This window comes from Macrobrachium rosenbergii, chromosome 27, assembly GCF_040412425.1.
Source record: "Macrobrachium rosenbergii isolate ZJJX-2024 chromosome 27, ASM4041242v1, whole genome shotgun sequence".
NCBI classification, from domain to species: Eukaryota; Metazoa; Arthropoda; class Malacostraca; order Decapoda; family Palaemonidae; genus Macrobrachium; species Macrobrachium rosenbergii.
Genome location: NC_089767.1, coordinates 21,157,009 through 21,175,931, shown reverse-complemented (window position 1 = coordinate 21,175,931; position 18,923 = coordinate 21,157,009). Strand labels below are relative to the sequence as shown.

The 18,923-nt window shown below is 36.2% G+C and overlaps 1 protein-coding gene across 5 annotated transcripts in view; it reads left to right on the top strand.

The window, feature by feature from the left end:
• LOC136853464 (pecanex-like protein 1) overlaps positions 1 to 18,923 on the top strand; it is a 153,118-nt gene that overhangs the window by 26,540 nt on the left and 107,655 nt on the right. For 3 of the 5 annotated variants that reach the window (XR_010857472.1, XM_067129056.1, XM_067129060.1), the window contains exons 4-8: positions 4,754 to 4,878; positions 9,464 to 9,641; positions 14,093 to 14,256; positions 14,902 to 15,119; positions 15,315 to 16,662. Coding sequence is in view for 4 of the 5 variants with exons in the window: in XM_067129056.1 (XP_066985157.1) it covers positions 4,754 to 4,878; positions 9,464 to 9,641; positions 14,093 to 14,256; positions 14,902 to 15,119; positions 15,315 to 16,662 (2,033 nt within the window). In the remaining variant the exon portion in view is untranslated. The remainder of the gene's footprint in view (positions 1 to 4,753; positions 4,879 to 9,463; positions 9,642 to 14,092; positions 14,257 to 14,901; positions 15,120 to 15,314; positions 16,663 to 18,923) is intronic. The other 2 variants (XM_067129059.1, XM_067129057.1) reach the window with 2 other exon arrangements.

The window sequence follows — 18,923 nt, the reverse complement described above, 5'->3', positions numbered from 1 at the left end:
AGTTTTTGTCACATTTTTGTTAATGGTCAAGTACAGTATATCCTAAATGGCATAACACAGGCATTTCACTCTCATCATAAGTGTCTGATTTATTTACTTATGGGATACTTTTACATACCAGTAATCTAGCAATCTTTCCATTTCAGCTGAAATGCCCCTTCAAGTTAGGACCACCTAACTGTGGTGAGGGACTCTTGAACACTTGGAATTTAGTTCCATGTTTTGATATTACTGTTGGAGCAATCAAGAACTTTTTCTTTCTAGGAGTCAAAGAATGCTTTTGTAGTTTTGAAAGTTAAGAAGGATTTGAAAATTAAGAAGGATAAGACTTATTCAATGCCAAATAATGTTCACATGTGGAGGAATATGAACATGCACCAACTCTGGAAGATTTTGTTTTCTGAAAACGTGGTACTTTCTTGTTGCTTTTCATTTTCACTGCTCAGTGTGAATTAACTGACAACTTCACAAGCAATTATTCAGTTACAAGACTTAATAATGATGCTGCAACACCAAAACACAGAAGCACTTGTGGGTGATGGGACACCAAGCTTGCACAATAACACACTGTCTTTGTTTCTGAGAAATTTAGACCATGTTCCTGTGCTATAGAATCTTCAAGCGTCCCTTTACAGTAAACCCCACGTATTCGCGGGGGATGTGTACCACACACCCCCACGAATAGCTAAAACTTGCGAATACTAGAAGCCTTCTAAAAACACTTAGAACTGCCTAGTTTGATAGTTCAAACACAAAAAAAAGCTAAAAATGCTTATACTGGTATTATCCTACTTATGATGGGGTTAGTTTCCAAAAACCCCATCGTTTGTTGGAAAAAGCATACCTTGAATATAGCTTAGCCTACACTAGAGTATTCAGTACTGCTATGTACAGGCAGTCCCGGTTTACGACGGGGGTTCCGTTTTTACTGTGCGTCATAAACCGAAAATCGTAAAAAAATTGTCAAAAATCCTAAGAAAACCTTACTTTTAATGCTTTGGGTGTGTTGAAAACGATGTAAACTGCATGTTTATTGAGTTTTTCATAAAAAAACCCCTCCAAATTTTGATTATTCTGCCATTTCAGAGCATGCGTAAACCAGGAAATAATTTCTGATGAATATATTTGAATAGCATTGTAACCTCGGAACGTCTTAAGCCAGACCCGTCATAAAATATAAAGTATACTCTTATACATATACGGTATAGTAATTATTAATATTGGCTAATTCTGGAGGTTCATGCAGAGTGACTTATGATAATTCTATACAAAGAGAAGTTGAATAAAAAATAAGAATTAGCTTAGCATACACTATGGTATATCGTATACATATACGGTAGCCTAGCGTACATTATACTGTACTCTATGTTCACACAGTATTGTATTATACAAACATCAACATAACGAATATGCATCTTTTCCATGGATCTTTTAAAATGTTATGCTTTAATTCACTGTATCTAATAATATTGTATATTTTTTTATATTGTTTTTGTATTATCAATTGCGATCATAACGATCAGTGTTTTGGTTTGGAAATCGATTGTGCGGTAAATTTATTTCGCAGTATTTAACTCTGTTCAGAGCGATTTTCTTGCTTCAAGTTAGTGTAAGTGAATCTCTAGATACTTTATTTATATGGGGCAAGGTTATTTTTTGTTATACGAAGTGTTTTTAAGTCGAAATATAACTTAAATACGTCTTGGTGTAAAATTAATTTACCTATTGTTTTCGTTAATAGATGATGTTGGCCGTTTTGGGGGCATGTTTGTTCTGTTTAAAAAAAAATGAAGATTCCATTCGCTATTTTCACTTGATTTCATCATAATATGAGCTCTACGTATTTATCTTTTATCGGCATAAAAATAGCAGTAATATGTATTCTTTCATGCCCAGTAGTTTTGATTAAAATACTTTCTCTCCAATTTTAATTACTGTTGAATTTTATCCATGTTGCTGGTGTACTATAATTTACAGTCATTAGCAGCTTGAACATTGTTTTCTCAGTTTCAGCTACAACTTGCAGCCTAAATTTAGCAGTATATTTCCTTGCCGATCTTTTATCCATATTGAATAAGGGTATAATGTAAAAATATATCATTCCTATTTTACTTAACGTCACTTATGCTATAACTACGGTAATTGTTTACTACCATACGATGGTTAAAATACTTGCAAAATGGTTGTTTATCCAATTCGGTTATAAGTATAAAACTGTTTCTCATTTGGTTGTTTATGGCTGTATGCATTTACGCAAGAGTATAATTTTACTAATAATACTTTTATCATTCTCTTTTACTTTTTTAACTAGAAGATGGGATAAAGAGATGGAGGAAAAGAAGTTGGTCTATTGTAATTTGGTCTCTCTCGCTGCCTGATTGTATGCTGCTGCCTGTGCCCGCACAAACTTCAAAAATATTTTATATTGTCATATCGTTATTAATTGCTTACCTCATTCAAAAATCGAATTATCATAACTCGAGCACTACCTGGGTACTTGAGTATTTTGAAAGTTTTATCACAAAAAGTGCATTAAGTCATGAAAATGATAGGAAAATACAGTAATTAGTGAATATTTCTCAGTGAAAAATACTGCACGAGTGAATTTTTAGCAAATAATGCGTATATATGTCCATAGAGAAATCTGCGAATAGGTGAGTCGGCGAATCGTGAGACCGTGAACATGGGGGGTTTACTGTACACCATGTGCAAATTTCTTTGTGAAGACGCTAATTTTAAATTTACAATAAATGCATGTTTATTTTATTTATTATTAAAGATATCTTCTTCATAAAGTCTCAAAGCTCTCTGAAAAATGTCTAAAAGCTCTCAAAGGTTTAATATGACTTGACATATTTATACATGGAGGGCAGAACTAGTTTTTGGGTCACCCAATGGATTCCAAGGGTGGATAGACATTTGATGTTGGCCTCAGTCTTTGTCTGGGTTTCCCCAGCATGATTGTCCTATATTCATTTAACAATCTTGGTCTTAACAAGTGGGTTATACCTGCACTTGTGAATCTCTAAGTATGTTGGTGCCATCCCTTTGGGGTTGGTTAGGTGAGTCAGTTCATACTGGTGTTGGTAGTGAAGAATTGATCCTCATGACAAGTCTCTGATACCTTTTTGGTAATTTCAGGCAGTTCTTTTTCTTGCTTACTTCTCATGGTAAGGTCCCTTGAAAAATTCATCCCCCTGGTCAACACAGTGAGGCTAAAGACGACAGTAATGACATGTCCCCCCTGCCTTTCTGGATCTGATTATAAAGCATTGGAACCCTACAGTTACAAGAAGAAGAAGAGTTAAATATGAAATAATCCTTGGAGTTTTTATACCCAGTTCATGTACAGTAGTAAGTATCTGAACTTGAATGATGACGATGTAGATATCTTTCAAGTCAACAAAGATATAAGTAAATGTGTTTGGATACAACCAAAAATCTTTCGTCAAAATAGAAATAAATCACTGGTGGAAGTGGGACCCCTAAAGAGTGCACAAGAGCTGTGGCTCTGTTTTCTCTTAGTGGAGTTTTAGTTGAGTGTGCATCACATTCTGGTATGAACTCTATCAAGGGTTTGATTTATGGATCTCCACTGATGAACTCCTCATAGGAGTAACTTCAGAAAAAATTTTAAGACCAAGGGGTCATAAAGTTTGGGAGAATGAGACTGAGTGATACAAAACTAGGATTACCAGAGTACATCTATGTGATATAATATAGATTCAAAATAAAGTAATATACTCCAAGGTCCAGGAGGACATATGCTGTCAGAATTTTGGTTATACGTTATATCAGTCAGGCAGTAGGAGTAGAAAAGACCATGTTTAAGGAAGCAAGGTTGAAAGTCTTAAGTAGGCTTAAGTGTATACTGTGATAAACAGGCCTAAGGTTTTGTTCAATAGTTGCAAACTGCAACTCACTACACAAAAAGTATAAAAGTAGGTGAACCACTTAAAATACCACTACCAGCAGTGACTGAATCTGTAAGTCATAGGTTTTCAAGACCAAGTACAGTACAGGTACCTAGCAAAAATTCCTCAAGACTTAAAGTCTAAGCAGAGAGACATTCTTTATTAAATGTGGGCATACCAACTTATGTTGGTGCAGCTGCTTTTGTCCAGGTTTGACTGGTGACCCATTGCCAGTGCCTGCTAGCAAATTTGCCTCAGTGAAGGCTGGATCAGCAGATGTGGATCCTTCAGCACTAGCTTCTGTAGGTTCCTGTACCTTTTGGAGGTAGATCTTGAATTTCCCTTATGTGACCAAGTAGTCTTAATGAATTACTTTATAATGGTAATTTTTCTTAAATCTTATATATCTTTAATTATCCCGTCTGCTATTTCAGATATTTTACTTTCTATTCACAGTTTTAATATGTTGCTCTTTCATTCCTAATATCCTCAGCTTTACATACATTCACTTTTCTAATTGCCATTATCTCTATCATCTCCCTAATCCTTTTTGCCATTGTTGTAAATTTGCTTTGCTCACTTTCACTAAAATCTTTTCATTATAATTTTCATTAATTCCGGGGATTCGTAGAACCTCCATCTATTTTAAGGTTTCTGGATGTTTGAGGTCATTTCATTTGGAGAATTAATTTTGTTTGGAGCTAAAGTATATCTTTGGCTTTGATGGTTCTTTATGTTATTGAAGTTGAACACAACTCTGTATGAGGTATTTATTTTAATTATAAATTTTTTTTTATTGTAAATTAAAGGTTTAATTTTGTCATGTCTCTAATTTTCAGAAGGTGTTGGAGGTGGAACATCTAGTAGTAGCCGTGGCTTGTGCGTCTCTGAGGGAACATTGGGTAGTGTTTCAGAAATCACTGAAGTTCGAGGTAATGCTTCTGCTACTGCAAAACATTCACAGGTGAGATAATTTTGCGTGTGATCCGAACAGTTAGTGATGGTACAGTCTACCCCAATTAGTTCTTAGTAGGTACAGGAAAATTCCTTTTCTTCACATGTGTAGCACTGGCCAACTAAAGTACTTTTTCATTGTCATGCAAACAAGTCTACTACTTTCTCAGTTGGCACGCATAGCATTAGTTTAGAAAACTATTGCAAAGCATTAGCAGGCTCAGCCAGAGATTGTCTGAAAAATTTGACATGTAAATAAGAATGGAAAATAGAACAAGACAAATAAATTAGTGTTGGGTTAGGAAGATAAAAGGAGCCTTGATAAGTAAATAACATGAGTCGATGCAGTGGGTGTTTCTAGGGATGCTATGAAGAATATGGTACCACCAGCAGTGTGGTGTCCAGAGCAAACTGCAAGAGAAATATAACTGTTACTTTGATTTGGCCAGGAATGTACTAGTAATGAGAACAATTGTGTGGATATGACAAGCCAACTTTATGTTAATTAAGATTTCAAGGTATTAGTAACTACAGTACAGCATTTGATGATAAAGTTGATGTTTCATAAGAAAACCCCAACTTTTATGTAGTCTTTCATGCTTCCATAGAAGAAAAGAAGAATCCTCTGGTCTCAGTAGATAGCACAAGGGCTCCTGGTTGTTCCATGTGTTTTACTTTTGTCAAACTGGCTTATTAGACTAGTTCAAAACTCTCAGTGTATTTTCCAGATATCCTTTAACTACAATTTTTATCCATCACTTGAACTTGTAGAGAATTTTGCAGGAGCAGCATTTGAATATGGGAAGTTCACAAAGTAAACAATTGTTATAAGTACTGCAGCCGGGAATTCTGAGATTCCTGCCTTGTTCTAGCAATTGCTAATGGGCTGCAAATTATAAACTAAAAGAGAATAAATAGGGGAATGTAAGGTCACCAGAGAGATACCTCGGTTAATTACATGCAGTTTATTTACAATTTACAGACTAAATTGGACAGCAAAGCATACAGGGCATCTCTCGATCAGTATTAGTAATAATGCATTTAGGGAAATCTTGCCCCCAAATAAGTAGAGTTGAATGCTGGGAATTAGTTCCAGATGTCTTAATTAAGTTTATGCAACAGATTTTCTTTGTTGATTCCAAGCACTTGTATCAGACAGGAAACTTGCAATAATCACAATACACAGGTCATCGACTCCTGTAAGCAGAGAGATGACAGATGAATGAAAATTCCCTCAAAATGCCTATCACATGGACAATAATAACAAGAGCAAGGTTTGAGGAGGTTATTAATCCACTTATTTATATATCACTGTCAAGGGGATGATTGCTCATTAATTCACTGAGATTAAAGGGACACTTGACATAATTTCACTGCACTTGAAGAGAACACGAAAAGGAATAATAAAGATGAAGAGTTTGAGATAAAAGAATAAAGTAAGGGCGAACTCTTGCACTCCAGACTTACCTTTATGCAATGTGGCAATGCTTAGCAACCTGAGGGGATCTCCTTCCTACATCAGCTGTGGGCAGGCAGAATAAATGGTTGCTTCACTTCAGGACATCAGTGTAGATATAGGGTCACCCCTTGGATCAGCCTTGGGAAGGCTTTGAGAGAGTTCTTACTCTGACGATAGATGGTGAGTTACTGTTTCCCAGTCTTCAAAACAGCTCCTTCCCTTTGGTTCACAGTATACCTTTGGGGTATTCCTCGCCTGGTACGGCCTGGAAAATACAAAAGAATTTGCGAGCAGAAGACAGGAAATTAAGAATTTGGGAAGGGCAGGAAACGTGTTTCCCCCTGGGACATATTAACGGAGGGGAGAAGATAGATCTGGACCCTCACACCCTGAAAGTTCCCTGGGATACCTTAAAGTTTTTAGTTATTTTAAAATGGGCGTCTTTCAGTTTCTTAGTGGTCACAAGGTTCGATATTTGTTACACAATGCACACTGCCATCTATTGACAAAAATTCATACTAAACATTTTCTATGGGGAGATGGAATATAGAAAATGGGAATTCATCAAAGAACGAGTTAACTGGGGAAGATAGAAATAAGTAGGGATATTTTACGAGTATGAACGAGTATTGTCAAGATTGTAAGAAGAGTACATGATAGTTAATCACGAGAATACTTGGGATAATCAGGGAAGGGGTTAAAGGAACAGATTCTTCTTCATCATGTTTTTGTGTTCTCTGCAGAAATTCTTGCTAGAAAAATAGGTGTGCAGGCAAAATGCGAACTTGTGACCCTGCCCGTTTGTATCTATGAGTGTTTGTAACTCAAATATATTCTAAAAGTATTCCTTCTCTCGAACTCCAGGGTATTGCCTTGGCTGCTGAGTGCCTGGTTGACTTGTATGAGGAATTAGCGGTCACACTTGTGTTAACCCTATCAGAATAGTCGATTTGCAGGTATATTCGGATAGCTTGGTGGCTTTGTCCTGGATCATAACGTATATGTTTCTCTCTTGCGTTTTATGGGAAATTTATTTAGCTTTTTAATGATGGCATATTAATTTCATTCCGTCATTATAGTAGGGTGTTGACTATATTACCTTTTGTATGCACTGCTGTGCTGGTATTGTTTTATGGAAGTAATTCTATTTTTCTCTGTTGTATTAATTTACAGTAATATGCCATGGCATTGATTTGTATGGTTGCTAGATAAGCTGTGTTATAGCCAGTAGTGATATATCAGGTAGTGTCTGGTATTACTTTGTCTACTGTCCTATTGTTGATTTGAGTTGGAGGTGGGGGAGGATGTTCCTCTCATGATGATGTCACTTGTCTTGCCCAAGAGTGACTGTATGTTCACAAACTGCAATTTCTCAGATGGATTAGTTGAAAGAGTTTTGTTTTCCCCTCAGCAGCAGCTGCTGTAGGGCAATTGATGTTTTTCTTGATGATATTCTGTGTGCTTTTGCTTTGGCCAGGTAGAGGAGGTCACAACCCCTCTGTACTGTGCTATAGATGTTTGCCTCCTCAAGATGGGTTATCTATGATTTATAAAGAAGGTGAAGTCCTTGTTGCTGCTCCACCCACTCATTTCTCTCCATGTTATTATTGTATTATACAGTAATTTGTGAACATAGAAATCCTGCACTTTTTGTATTTTGGTAGTGTTTACTTTTGTAAAATGATCAGCTGATTGTATTTTACTAACATCATCACTACCATTAGTTGCTAAATGAAACCTATTTCTGAAGTATGTTTTTTCGTAAATTATCAAAGCTGGGTTTAAAAAATACAACTTTATTTACAAACGCAGTAAATTGAATGAAGTAAGGGTGTTATTTCGCCAGTTTTGGATGGTGCTTTTGCCTATTCCAAAACGTTTTTGTGGCCTGCACATTATTCATTTCTTCAGCCACTGCTACAATCTTAAATTCAGTGTACAGTATACTTTCTTAATACTTGCGTGAAGGACAAATAAAAATTGTTTTCATTTATGGAAATCACCATTGAAAATCAGCAAATTTTTAACAAGTTGACAACTGTAACGCAACTCTTAATAAACGTCAGTTAGTTACAGTAATTAACATCAGGAAACAGCTGTTTCTTGGTTTGGTTGTATATGTCAGTACTTGCTTTGTGTATGTCAGTGTCTTGCGCACAATAGTAAGTGGTTGTTAATCATAAGAAATAGAAATGAATTTTCAGACAAGCCACAGGTTTGATAAGCATGGTTGAATGTATGAAGATTTGCATTTAACCTAAAGAACTTTTGCTTCTATGCCTATTTATTAGTTAAAAGCTAACTTAGATGTAATATGCATTATCATTGGGCTCTACCAAAACTGAGACAGGCATAAAAGCCTAGCCTAGTATAATCTGCTGAAAAAGAAACTTGCACATTAAGTATAGCCCCATGTAATCAACCAAAAATGCATAGTGCACTATACACAATATATACGTATGATGAAATCATGTTTTGGAATAAAATTTTAAGGATTGCGTGATACACGAGTATATACACAAATTATGGTTCTCTTTGATGCTGTATATTTTTTAGTTTCACAGAAAGTTTTAATTGGAGATAACTGTGCTTATGTATTTATGGAGCAAGCTTCAGTTCTGATATCTGAAAAAATCCAGAAACCAAAACACAGCTGGCCCCAACGAAATACTGGCGGCTGATTAAAAAAAAAAAGTGCCGGACCATGGGAGTAGCCAGATGACAAAGTGCCAGATTAAAGAGGTCAGACTGTAATGAGGTTGTTGTGAACCAAATAGTGTTGTAAAATTAAATTTTTTCATCGCAAACTCATTACTTTTCTAAAAAAAATTTTCTCTTCCCAACCCCTTTGATTTTGTTGATTTCATCTGGTTCAGATTAATTATAAGATCTCTAATGTAACTGCTGAACCAAGGGCACATGTACTATCTATTGGGACTGTAAGAATTTGTCTCTTCAACTTCTGGGGAATTTGTGCTTTCACACAGAAGGCAAAGAAAAAATATTGGGTTTGTATTGGAAAAAAAAATGTATTTAAAAAATTCCTGTATGTTGTGAAAACATTTCTTTCTGTTTTATGTTTTAAGAAAATCCTTTTGGCAAACTAGTATGTTATATATGTATTTTTTATTTGCAGTCCTTAGGGTGGTGTGGTGAGGAAAGTATGGGTGCCAATTCAAGCAGTACTAGTGGTCATAATAGTGGAGGGGCTCATAAACGATTGCGAAGGAATGCCGTGTCAGCTGGTGCCATCACCACATCCACCTTGTGTGATTCTCACTCAGTAGACATTGTTTACCCCAAAAGTGCCAAAGGTATAGTAGTTAATAGGAAATATGTACAGGCAGTCCCCGGTTTACGATGTGGGTTCCATTTTTCCGCCGCGTTGTAAACAGAAAATTGTCGTAAACTGAAAAATCGTTAAAATCCTAAGAAAACTTTACTTTTAATGCTTGGGTGTATTGAAAACAATGTAAACTACATTTTTATGGAGTTTTTCATCAAAAAAACCTCCAAATTTTGATTATTCTGCCATTTTGGAGCCATATTTCTTCTGTCAGATCGGCATACGATGCGTTGTAACCCCAGAATATGCGTCGTAAACCGGGAAATAATTTCTGATGAATATATTTGAAAAGCGTCGTAACTTTGGAACGTTGTAAACCGGACCCGTCGGAAACCAGGGACTGCCTGTATAAGTATATGGATATACATGAATGCATACCTAGTATCAACTTTTCACATATTTTACATTTTGTTCATTACACTGGATCATTTACAACCAAACTTTGTACAGAGTTTCCTTTGATAAAGGGGTTTCAAATTTGTTCGAAAGGGGGCCATGCCCTTTCCATCAGGCTGTAATTAAGAAATAGAATATAGGTTGGGTTTATGTATGCAGATATTATTATTAATAGTAGTCATAGATATGGATTCTAAGCTATAGTTTGTGATTAAGTCACTGTTTTGAAGAGATTAATTTCTTACCAAACCTGACAACAAAAGAGCTACCCAGTAAAACATTAGTGGTATCTGTTAATCTGCATAATCGTAAGGATTTTTCCCTTAATAGGGTTAGACATGAAATTTATTCTCTTTACTGTCCTCTGTCCTGTGCGCTTTCTGCCAGAACTCATATCAGGTCTTGGTCTTCATCTGCTTACTTTTTTCATGATTTCTTGGGCCTTCTTGCAGGCCTTCGTCCTTCTGCATCCATATTTCCTGCCTTTGTGACCAACTGCTCCTCATTCCTTCACATCACAGGGTCAGACAATTTCAGTCTGTTTCCAGCCTTTTAACCCTTAGTGGACGGATTGAACTTCAGTGTGAAGTAAAACAGGTTTGGGGAGGTGGACGGATTGCTCTTCAGTGTGAAGCAGAATTACGCACCACTGTTATGGTAATAATGATTCTAAACAAAGGTGCCAATACTTCTATATGCTATAAATTCACTAATGGCAACTTTTATACAGACGTGAGAGTTCGGCCTGTATCAGTAATGCTTGTGACTTCAAGGGGGAAGTACTGCATCTCTCTCTCTCACATTAGTCTTTTTGTAAATTTGCTTGTAAATATACGAAGGGGTTGCTGTTGTTTTTTGTTTTTGTCTTTTACAATAGTATGTTGGTTGTAAATGTAATTTTACAAAGAACATTGCAAAGAAATATTAGAAAAAGCATGTAAAAATAAAAATAAAAGTTACTGAATCTTCCTTCTCGTAAACTTACATGAATATTTTACAACAAATATGCAAAAAATTTGTTACTGCTTTTATTTCTTATGTTTTGATATTGTGTGAGCAGTAATAATAATTTCACAAAATCCAAAAAACTTATTTATTAGAAAAAACATAAATAAGTTGGTAAAATTTACGATTGTCTTGTAAATGAGGCCCCACAAGGGGTTGTAAATAGTCATTTTCAACTTCTTGTGGAAGGTAGGGAAAATTTTTTAGACTTTTTTTATTTATACAGTGTGAATGTACATGTCATTCTCTTTCCATTGATGTGATTTTTTTTTTTATTTTGCCAACCTCGAAGTTTCCCCAGTCTGGGGTGCTGCACATTGATAAATTATGCCGTCCCTTGAGGGTTAATATCATATCTCTTGACCAATTTCTCATTTGTAATAAAGTCTTTCCTATTTTTCTTCTTAGTGCTCATACATATGTTTCATGGAGTAGTGCAGGCTTTATGCATCCAGCACAAGTCTTTGCTTTCTCTGCTAATGAGATATTCTTATTTACCAGTAATCTACCTATCAATTTTCATATTTGTTTATTTTCATCCATTTTGTATACTTTGCCCCTTTTCTGTCTCAGCCACTCTGCTATTCTGAGTAGTTTTTCTTATCTTGCTGTTGTGCTGAAGTTCTGAATCCATTTCTTCCATCCAACTTGTCTGTGCCTTTGCCCCTTGCCTTCCAGCTTTCCTCCTCTTTACCCCGCTATACATCTATGTCCTCTTCCCTGCCTTTCCTCTGCCTACACTTGAAGGCTTTCTTTTGCTCTTCAATTGCACAATGTACATCTTGATTCCCATGTATGTCTTTTTCTGTATCCTCTCCTTGATGTCACTCCATGTACTACTTCTGTCATCTTTCAGCAGTTTCTGCTGATCACTTTTTGGTGCTATATTTGCTGTCACTTTTCTCTAGTGATCTTTTGTAGTTTTCATTTGTCAGTTCCATGTTTTTATTCTTTTGACTTGCTCTTCATATTCCTTCTGTCCCTCATCATTAAATTAGCTTGCAGCAATCTGTTGTGTTAAGCAGCCTGCACTTACTATTGTAGTACAATCCTTTTCTTTAAAGCCATTTGTACTTTTTACCATAATAAAACCTGTGTTTTAGCTTCTTCACTTTATTATTTTTCTATCAGCTGGCTTTGTGGCCTCTTATGCATTGTGCTCAGCTGCTCAGTCCCTGGCTTGGAAAAATTCCAGTACTGCTTCACCCTCCTGATTTCTGTCTCATAAGCTATATCTACCCATAAAATCCTCAAAAGTGATTCTGCTCATTTGTGTGTGGCCTTTTGGGTCTCCTCCCATTGATATTCCATCTGACTGTGGCATTTTTGTCACATCATCTGATAGATTTTCCTAAATTTCTTGCTCTCCTTCTGCTTTTCCTGGTTTTGGCAAATAAACTTAACGACTTAAAGTAGTTTCTTTTCATACTTCATCTTAATGTGCATTATTCTTTTATTTGTACACATATCTTCATTATTCTTTCATTTGTTTGTCTCACTTTGATCCTTCAGCCATATTATTTGTGACCAGTATGCCCACTCCATTTTGTCTTTTCTTACTGCCTTTTCACCAGAATTTATTTTTCTTATCACTATGAGTGAATATTATGCCAGCTCGTTTATTCCTTACCTCTTAAAGACTACAAATGTCCATACATCTTAGCGGATTTTTCACCACCCCTCTGAATTTTCCCACCATTGTTCCCATATTATTAATGCTTATGGTTATTAAGTGTGCTTTTTTGTCCTGGAGATTCATTACACTTCCCACCTTCTGAATTGCTGCCAGGACCATTTTAAAATCAATATTTTCAGCACCCTCTCCCCTGAATGTAGGTTTTCATACCTTGTAGACCTGTCCCTTAGAGGGTTAATGACTAAAGTTTTCCTTTGTGGCACAATTAAGGCAGCTCTGAAGGTTATTAGTTTTCCTTCAGCCCCAGTTTCATTGTTTTCAATCTTTTTCTTCATAATTTACAATGGTTCTATTTTTTGTTTTCCCATCCAGCTCTCAAAACTTCTTTTTGTCCTGTTATACACCTCACTTAGAAATCATTGGGTCCAGATATATGAGAGTATAGGTATGGCTCACTGGTGTGGTTATCCCATCTTATTATAATATAATGGCAACCCTGTTACTGCAGAATACATCAGTATTTTTTTCACAATTTACCAAGTTCATAGAATTAAGATGCACCTTATGACAGCAAATTCTCTTAAACTAGTAAATTTGGCCAAATAATGAAGGCGCTTTGCTTCTGAATTAACAGGGGAATTGAATTTGACAGTTTTATTGTTTGATATTTCTCATCAATTTCTTTGGACTATAATTGACTATCTTAAAGTAATGCAATATCAATTTGTCACTGGTGTCCAAAACCTTATCCACAGTTTTTTCATTCGGCCTTACTTTTATTATAGTTTCTAGTACACCTGTTTGCTTTTGGTTTATGTTTAGTTTAAACGAAATTTCATGGCTCCCCAGTTGTCAGTATTTTGTCTAAACTGGTGCAAGTTTCTTCCTCCTTTTTAATTTTAGTTTTTTCTTTTCTTGTTCCTTGACAATACATAAAAAGACACTTTATATTTATTTCCGTAGTATTTTATTCTAAGTATAAATTATTTGTATAAAAACAAATTGGCAGCCAACATATTGTTGGTTAATAAAAAAAAAGAAGATAATCCTAGTAGGTGGTGAGCAGTTGCAGATTCACCCCAAGTTCATAGGCCTTTTTTTGTCTTCAAATAAAGGTAAAGGTTTACTTTGCAGACTTAGCATAATGAAATGAGGGAATGCATTGGGCTGGCTGGTAAGAGGCTGACATATTCCTTGATATATCTAAGGATGATTCAGATTAAAATAAGGAACCAAAAAGCGCGGAATTTTCTCAGTGATAGGCAACTGTTGCATAGAAAGCATGAAAATCAAATTTCTGGGGCATATTTAGAGGTAGTACTAAGGTCATGAAAATGTGCCCCATATTTTGAATCTTGAGTGATGTTGATTGATTTTTTCAGTAGAGAAATGTGGCACTGTGCACTTTCGGCCTGGTGTTCATCATGGGAGCACATCTTTAGGTCTTGAAAGTGGATCAGGATTGGCTGCAGCTTCGTCTAACACTCCTACACCTTCATCTCTTCCGTCAGCTGTTGAACCACCTTCTCATCCTGTTAGTTTAGAGGTATATTTCATTTAACCTATTTTGTTCTTGGTCAGAGCTTGAGTAAAATTTGTCTTATTTGTCATGTGGAATGAATAATTACTGTTATGTAAATGTATTCACATGAAAATGAAAACATTGTTTTACAGTGGTTTAATTTAATTGGTGCCAAATTTTAAATGCAAATTGTACTTTCATAGCAATACTAGAGGTCTTTTATCATAATCCAACCAACCATCCGACTATTTCCATGTAGCTTAAGAAAAAAGTGAAGCTCTTCAGACAGGTAACAAACCTGCTGTAACTTTACTATCTGGTTAACAGACTTTGATGCCTAAACCTGTTGCTGCCAAAGATATTACTGTAAAAAAGACCAGGTTTCATATATTTGAAAATGCAGCTTACTTCTAAAAATTATGGTTTTTGCAGTTTAATGTAAATATTTTATTATTTGTGTGTCAGTTGCTCGAAACAAGTCTTCCTGTGTTAGGTGCTGAAGTTGAAGCTTTCATTATTTTTCCTAGTTGCTCTTTTGCAAAACTTGAGTTAAAATTCATTGAGTGTGTGAGATTCTTTGGATGATGTAGAAATCAGACATAGCCTATACGTAGTATGCAATATGTAATTTGTCATGTTTTAGTATTTTAATATAATTATGTTCTTCAGGTAATTATTGGTGATGAAACAAATCGTAGTCATCACCACAGTCATCGCCATCACAGTCGTCATCATCATCAAACTCATCATCGTTATCATCCACACCATCATAATAGGAAACTATCATTGGTGCAGCCGGGGGGAACAGAAGTAAGCAACATCTCTGTCATCGAAGAGCGCAGCAATAGTTGTGATACTAACAGTGGTAGCTGTTGTAGTGTAAATAGGTAAGCATTACAAAACTCATTCCATGTTTTTAAATGAAAACAAAATTTGCCAGCCTCTTTGCATTTGATCTTACTCCTTTGCCATACAGATATTTTCAGTCTGGTATTGTAATGTTCAGTGATTTAACATACTCTTAACTTCATAGCTACAATCAAGGAATGTGTTGTAATTACTGTCTTTATTTCATTTGACAGTGAGGGTGAAACAGATGAAGAAGGCCCAAATAAAGGTTCACATTCCCCGCTTCTCACACGTCACCAAAGCTTGGAAGGAAAAAATTCTGGGGGTCGCAGAGCTCACTCCGGCAACGCTAGGCTGGCACCCACGCCTCGTAACTCGGGTCGTGCGTACCAGCCTCTTGTGTTTCGAAGCAGTTCTGCGATTTCTAAGTTTCGTGAAAAGGCAAAAACTGATGGTGATAAGGTGTGCACACTTACATTTGAAAATATCTATGCTGATGATGATAGTTCTGATACTTTAAGTGTAGTGAAAATGTCAAGCAGTTCTGATGAGACGCTAAGCAGTATAGCAGATCAGTTAAGTCTACATCAGCAATCCTTAAGTAATCTTGACTGTGATAATAACTCTAAGTGTACTGGTAATGGAAACTGTGATGAAACGGAGTCTGAGAATGACAGACAGGATGGGGGTTCTGAGAGCTACCATGGCAGGAGCAGAGAGGATGAGGTTGCAGATTTTTCCACAAATCCCCAGGCTGCTGAAACTGCATCCATTCCTCAACACACTGGAGATGAACCTTTAGTAGTCAGTGAAGGGAGTAGAACCCACAATAGTTTAAGAAATTCACATGAATTATTAGTGAGTGACAATGTAGGGAGTAGATCATCTAGTCCAGGTATAGATTGGCTCTTTTCTCATAGTGATTCAGACTCAGAATTTGCAGATGTTGCTCGTGAACCCAGTGAACAGAGGAGACATTCATCACAAAGAAGTGAGGAAGATACTTGGAATATGATTCGTTCCTCGCCTGAAAGCCCTGCTGAACTTAGTGCTTCTGCAAATCAGTCTGGATCAACCAACCATGGAGCTATCCCTAAGAAGCGTAGGCAGGGTGTAGTTGTGGAAGATGTTGAAGAGTCCAGCAATGGAAATGAAAGACCAAATAATGAACCTTTGATCACTGTGGAGGATCTAGTGAGAAGAATATTAGAGTTACTAAACAGTTCTCTTCTTGACCCTCAGCCTTTCCAGCACGACATTCAGAAGTTAGTGGTACTTAAGGAGAGGTTAGAACAAGAGGGTGCCATTGTTGATGGATTACAGAGCAATCAGTCCTCATTGCCTAGTACTTCATTATCAGATAACTTGATGCAGACAAGTGAACCACCAAAGAAACCAGAGCCACAACTGTATCGTAAACCTGCAGTAAGGCGCCGGAGGCACAATGCGGGAACTACTGCTCTACCGTCTAGTAAACCTAGTGACCCATCTGACTTATCTTCCTTGCTGACTACCTCTACTTCTCTTGCTACTACACCATCTCCACCATTTCAGGAAGCTCACAGAAATCATAATTCTCAGGTATGTAAATGCAGTTTAAATGATAAAAGTTTTATTTCAGGACTGATTTGAAGGTTGTTAGAGCACATACTACAGCAGAATACAGCCTAATAATCATGTGATTGTTGTTGATTAGCTGTTAAGTTTTTATGTAATAAGATTGAGGAACCCAGGTGATATTAGTACTATGTACAGTTTCTTTTTATTAATAGAGCTCTTGGATATAATTTTAGCACCAGTACAGTAGTTTGGTTTACTAGTAAACTGGTTTACTAGGTTACTTATAATTTTATTTTATTAGAGATGACTTTCTTGTATTTATTTATTTCATTAGTCTGCACAAGCAGACTTGAAATTAGTAATTGTTTAATACATTAGAGATATAAGTAAATATGTCCATTTTTATGAAAACTAAAAAATTTATGTATATAATTAGGACTTTTCACAGCAAATAGAAATTTTAATTAGAATTCTTGCATGCTTGCAGTCTCTTTGTCTTCATTATGCAGTTGGAAGACAAAAAGGTCCAGCCATTTAGAGCTGCACAGTTTTATTTCAGAGCAGTTTGTTAGACTGTTTCAAAACCAATGTGGTTTTATTTTCAACTGAAAATTAATACAAAAACATTGTGGGATATTTATGCAAAGTCTGTGAGAAGTACTGTATAGTAATATGCAATACTGTAGCTTGAATTACAAGCCAGGAAGCAGATTTTGACAGTTTGGCTTGTACAGAAACTCTTGTCTTACTTGCACCTTTATCTAGTTAGTGTGTAGGTTGGTGATGCTTGGAGATCGTCCAAAGTCTGAAAGCGTTTCAATGTCTAAAATACAAATATTCCTCCATATTGAAAATAAATCAGTGGTTTATTTTCATTTTGATTTATAGAGCATCAAGAATGATGAAGTGCATGGGTTCCCCTCTTAGTTCAATATTTCTAACCCCACTATTAATAGTTCTCGAGTGAAATGGAGATATGCTTCTCCCAGTACAGTAATGCTACTGGATGGCATCATCAGAAGAGAGCTGGTTAGTTTTCTTGAAAGACGAGTCTTAGTCGTACAAATATATGTTCCTCACTTTGGTAGTTGTTTATGTATTAGGAGCTCAGCTGTGTACGAGCCCCACATTATTATTAAGGAGATGCAGGTTCATTTTTTATTGATAGTATACAATGGTATTGATACTACAGGTAGGATTAACATTTGCTAGTATTTCTTCTATAACTTTATATGAAAGCTGTTGTTATATGATTTTTATGATGAAGGGTTACCCATCCTACATTGTTGTTGCTTGATTCCTCACCTCTGGTTGCCATACCATTTGGTCCATAATCATCCTGGTAGCTCTCTTGATGGTAGTTGTGAGGAAGCCATGGGCAGGCCATTCGAGTTAGTTGTGATTAGTGGTTTTAATGCTGCAGTGGCAGGGGACATGTCAGCTGTACACATCAAAAGTAGACTCCAGGTAGCATTTGGGGCCCTCGTGGAGACAGTGCTCTGCATTGGTAGCCCTAATTTAGACCAAGGTTTCAGTGGTATCCTCCCAGTAGCTAACGAAGATGTCAAAGAAAGGAAGCTGGTTGTTATGGATATTCCCATCTGAAGTAATGCTTAGACCAGACTTTGCATCCTAATTAGGCATCCTTAAGACATAGGAGTGTACAGTAAACCCCCATCCTAATTAGGCATCCTTAAGACATAGGAGTGTACAGTAAACCCCCCATATTTGCTTTCTCATAATTCGCAGACTCACCGATTCGAGGATTTCTCTGTGGAACATATATACTGTACACATAATTCATAGAAAATTCGCCTATTTGCAGTACTATATTTTTCACCGAGAAATATTCACTAATTACTGTATTTTAATATAATTTTCATGACTAAATGCATTTTTGTGATAAAACTATTAAAATACTCAGGTATAAGCATCTGTAGAGGGTTTTATTTGTGTTTGAAGAGTCAAAATAGGCAGTTCTAAGTGTTTTTAGAGGGATTTAAGTATTTGCAACTATTTGTGGGGAGGTGTGGTACGCATCCATGCTGGAGATGATGAGATGGCTATTACACAGAAGACCTCTTTTTCAGTGCATCTCATGAAGGTGTCTGCAAACAGCATGCTTAAGGGTAAGCCAATTGCAATTCTGTTTTGTAGGGACATTGTACCCTTAGAGCATCTAAAGTGTTTTTTTTTTTTTTTGTAGATACCAAGTAAGGTCTTTAGTGTCTCGCTCTGGATGTTGATTAGATGGGTGGTATAGTCATCATACACCTTTACTG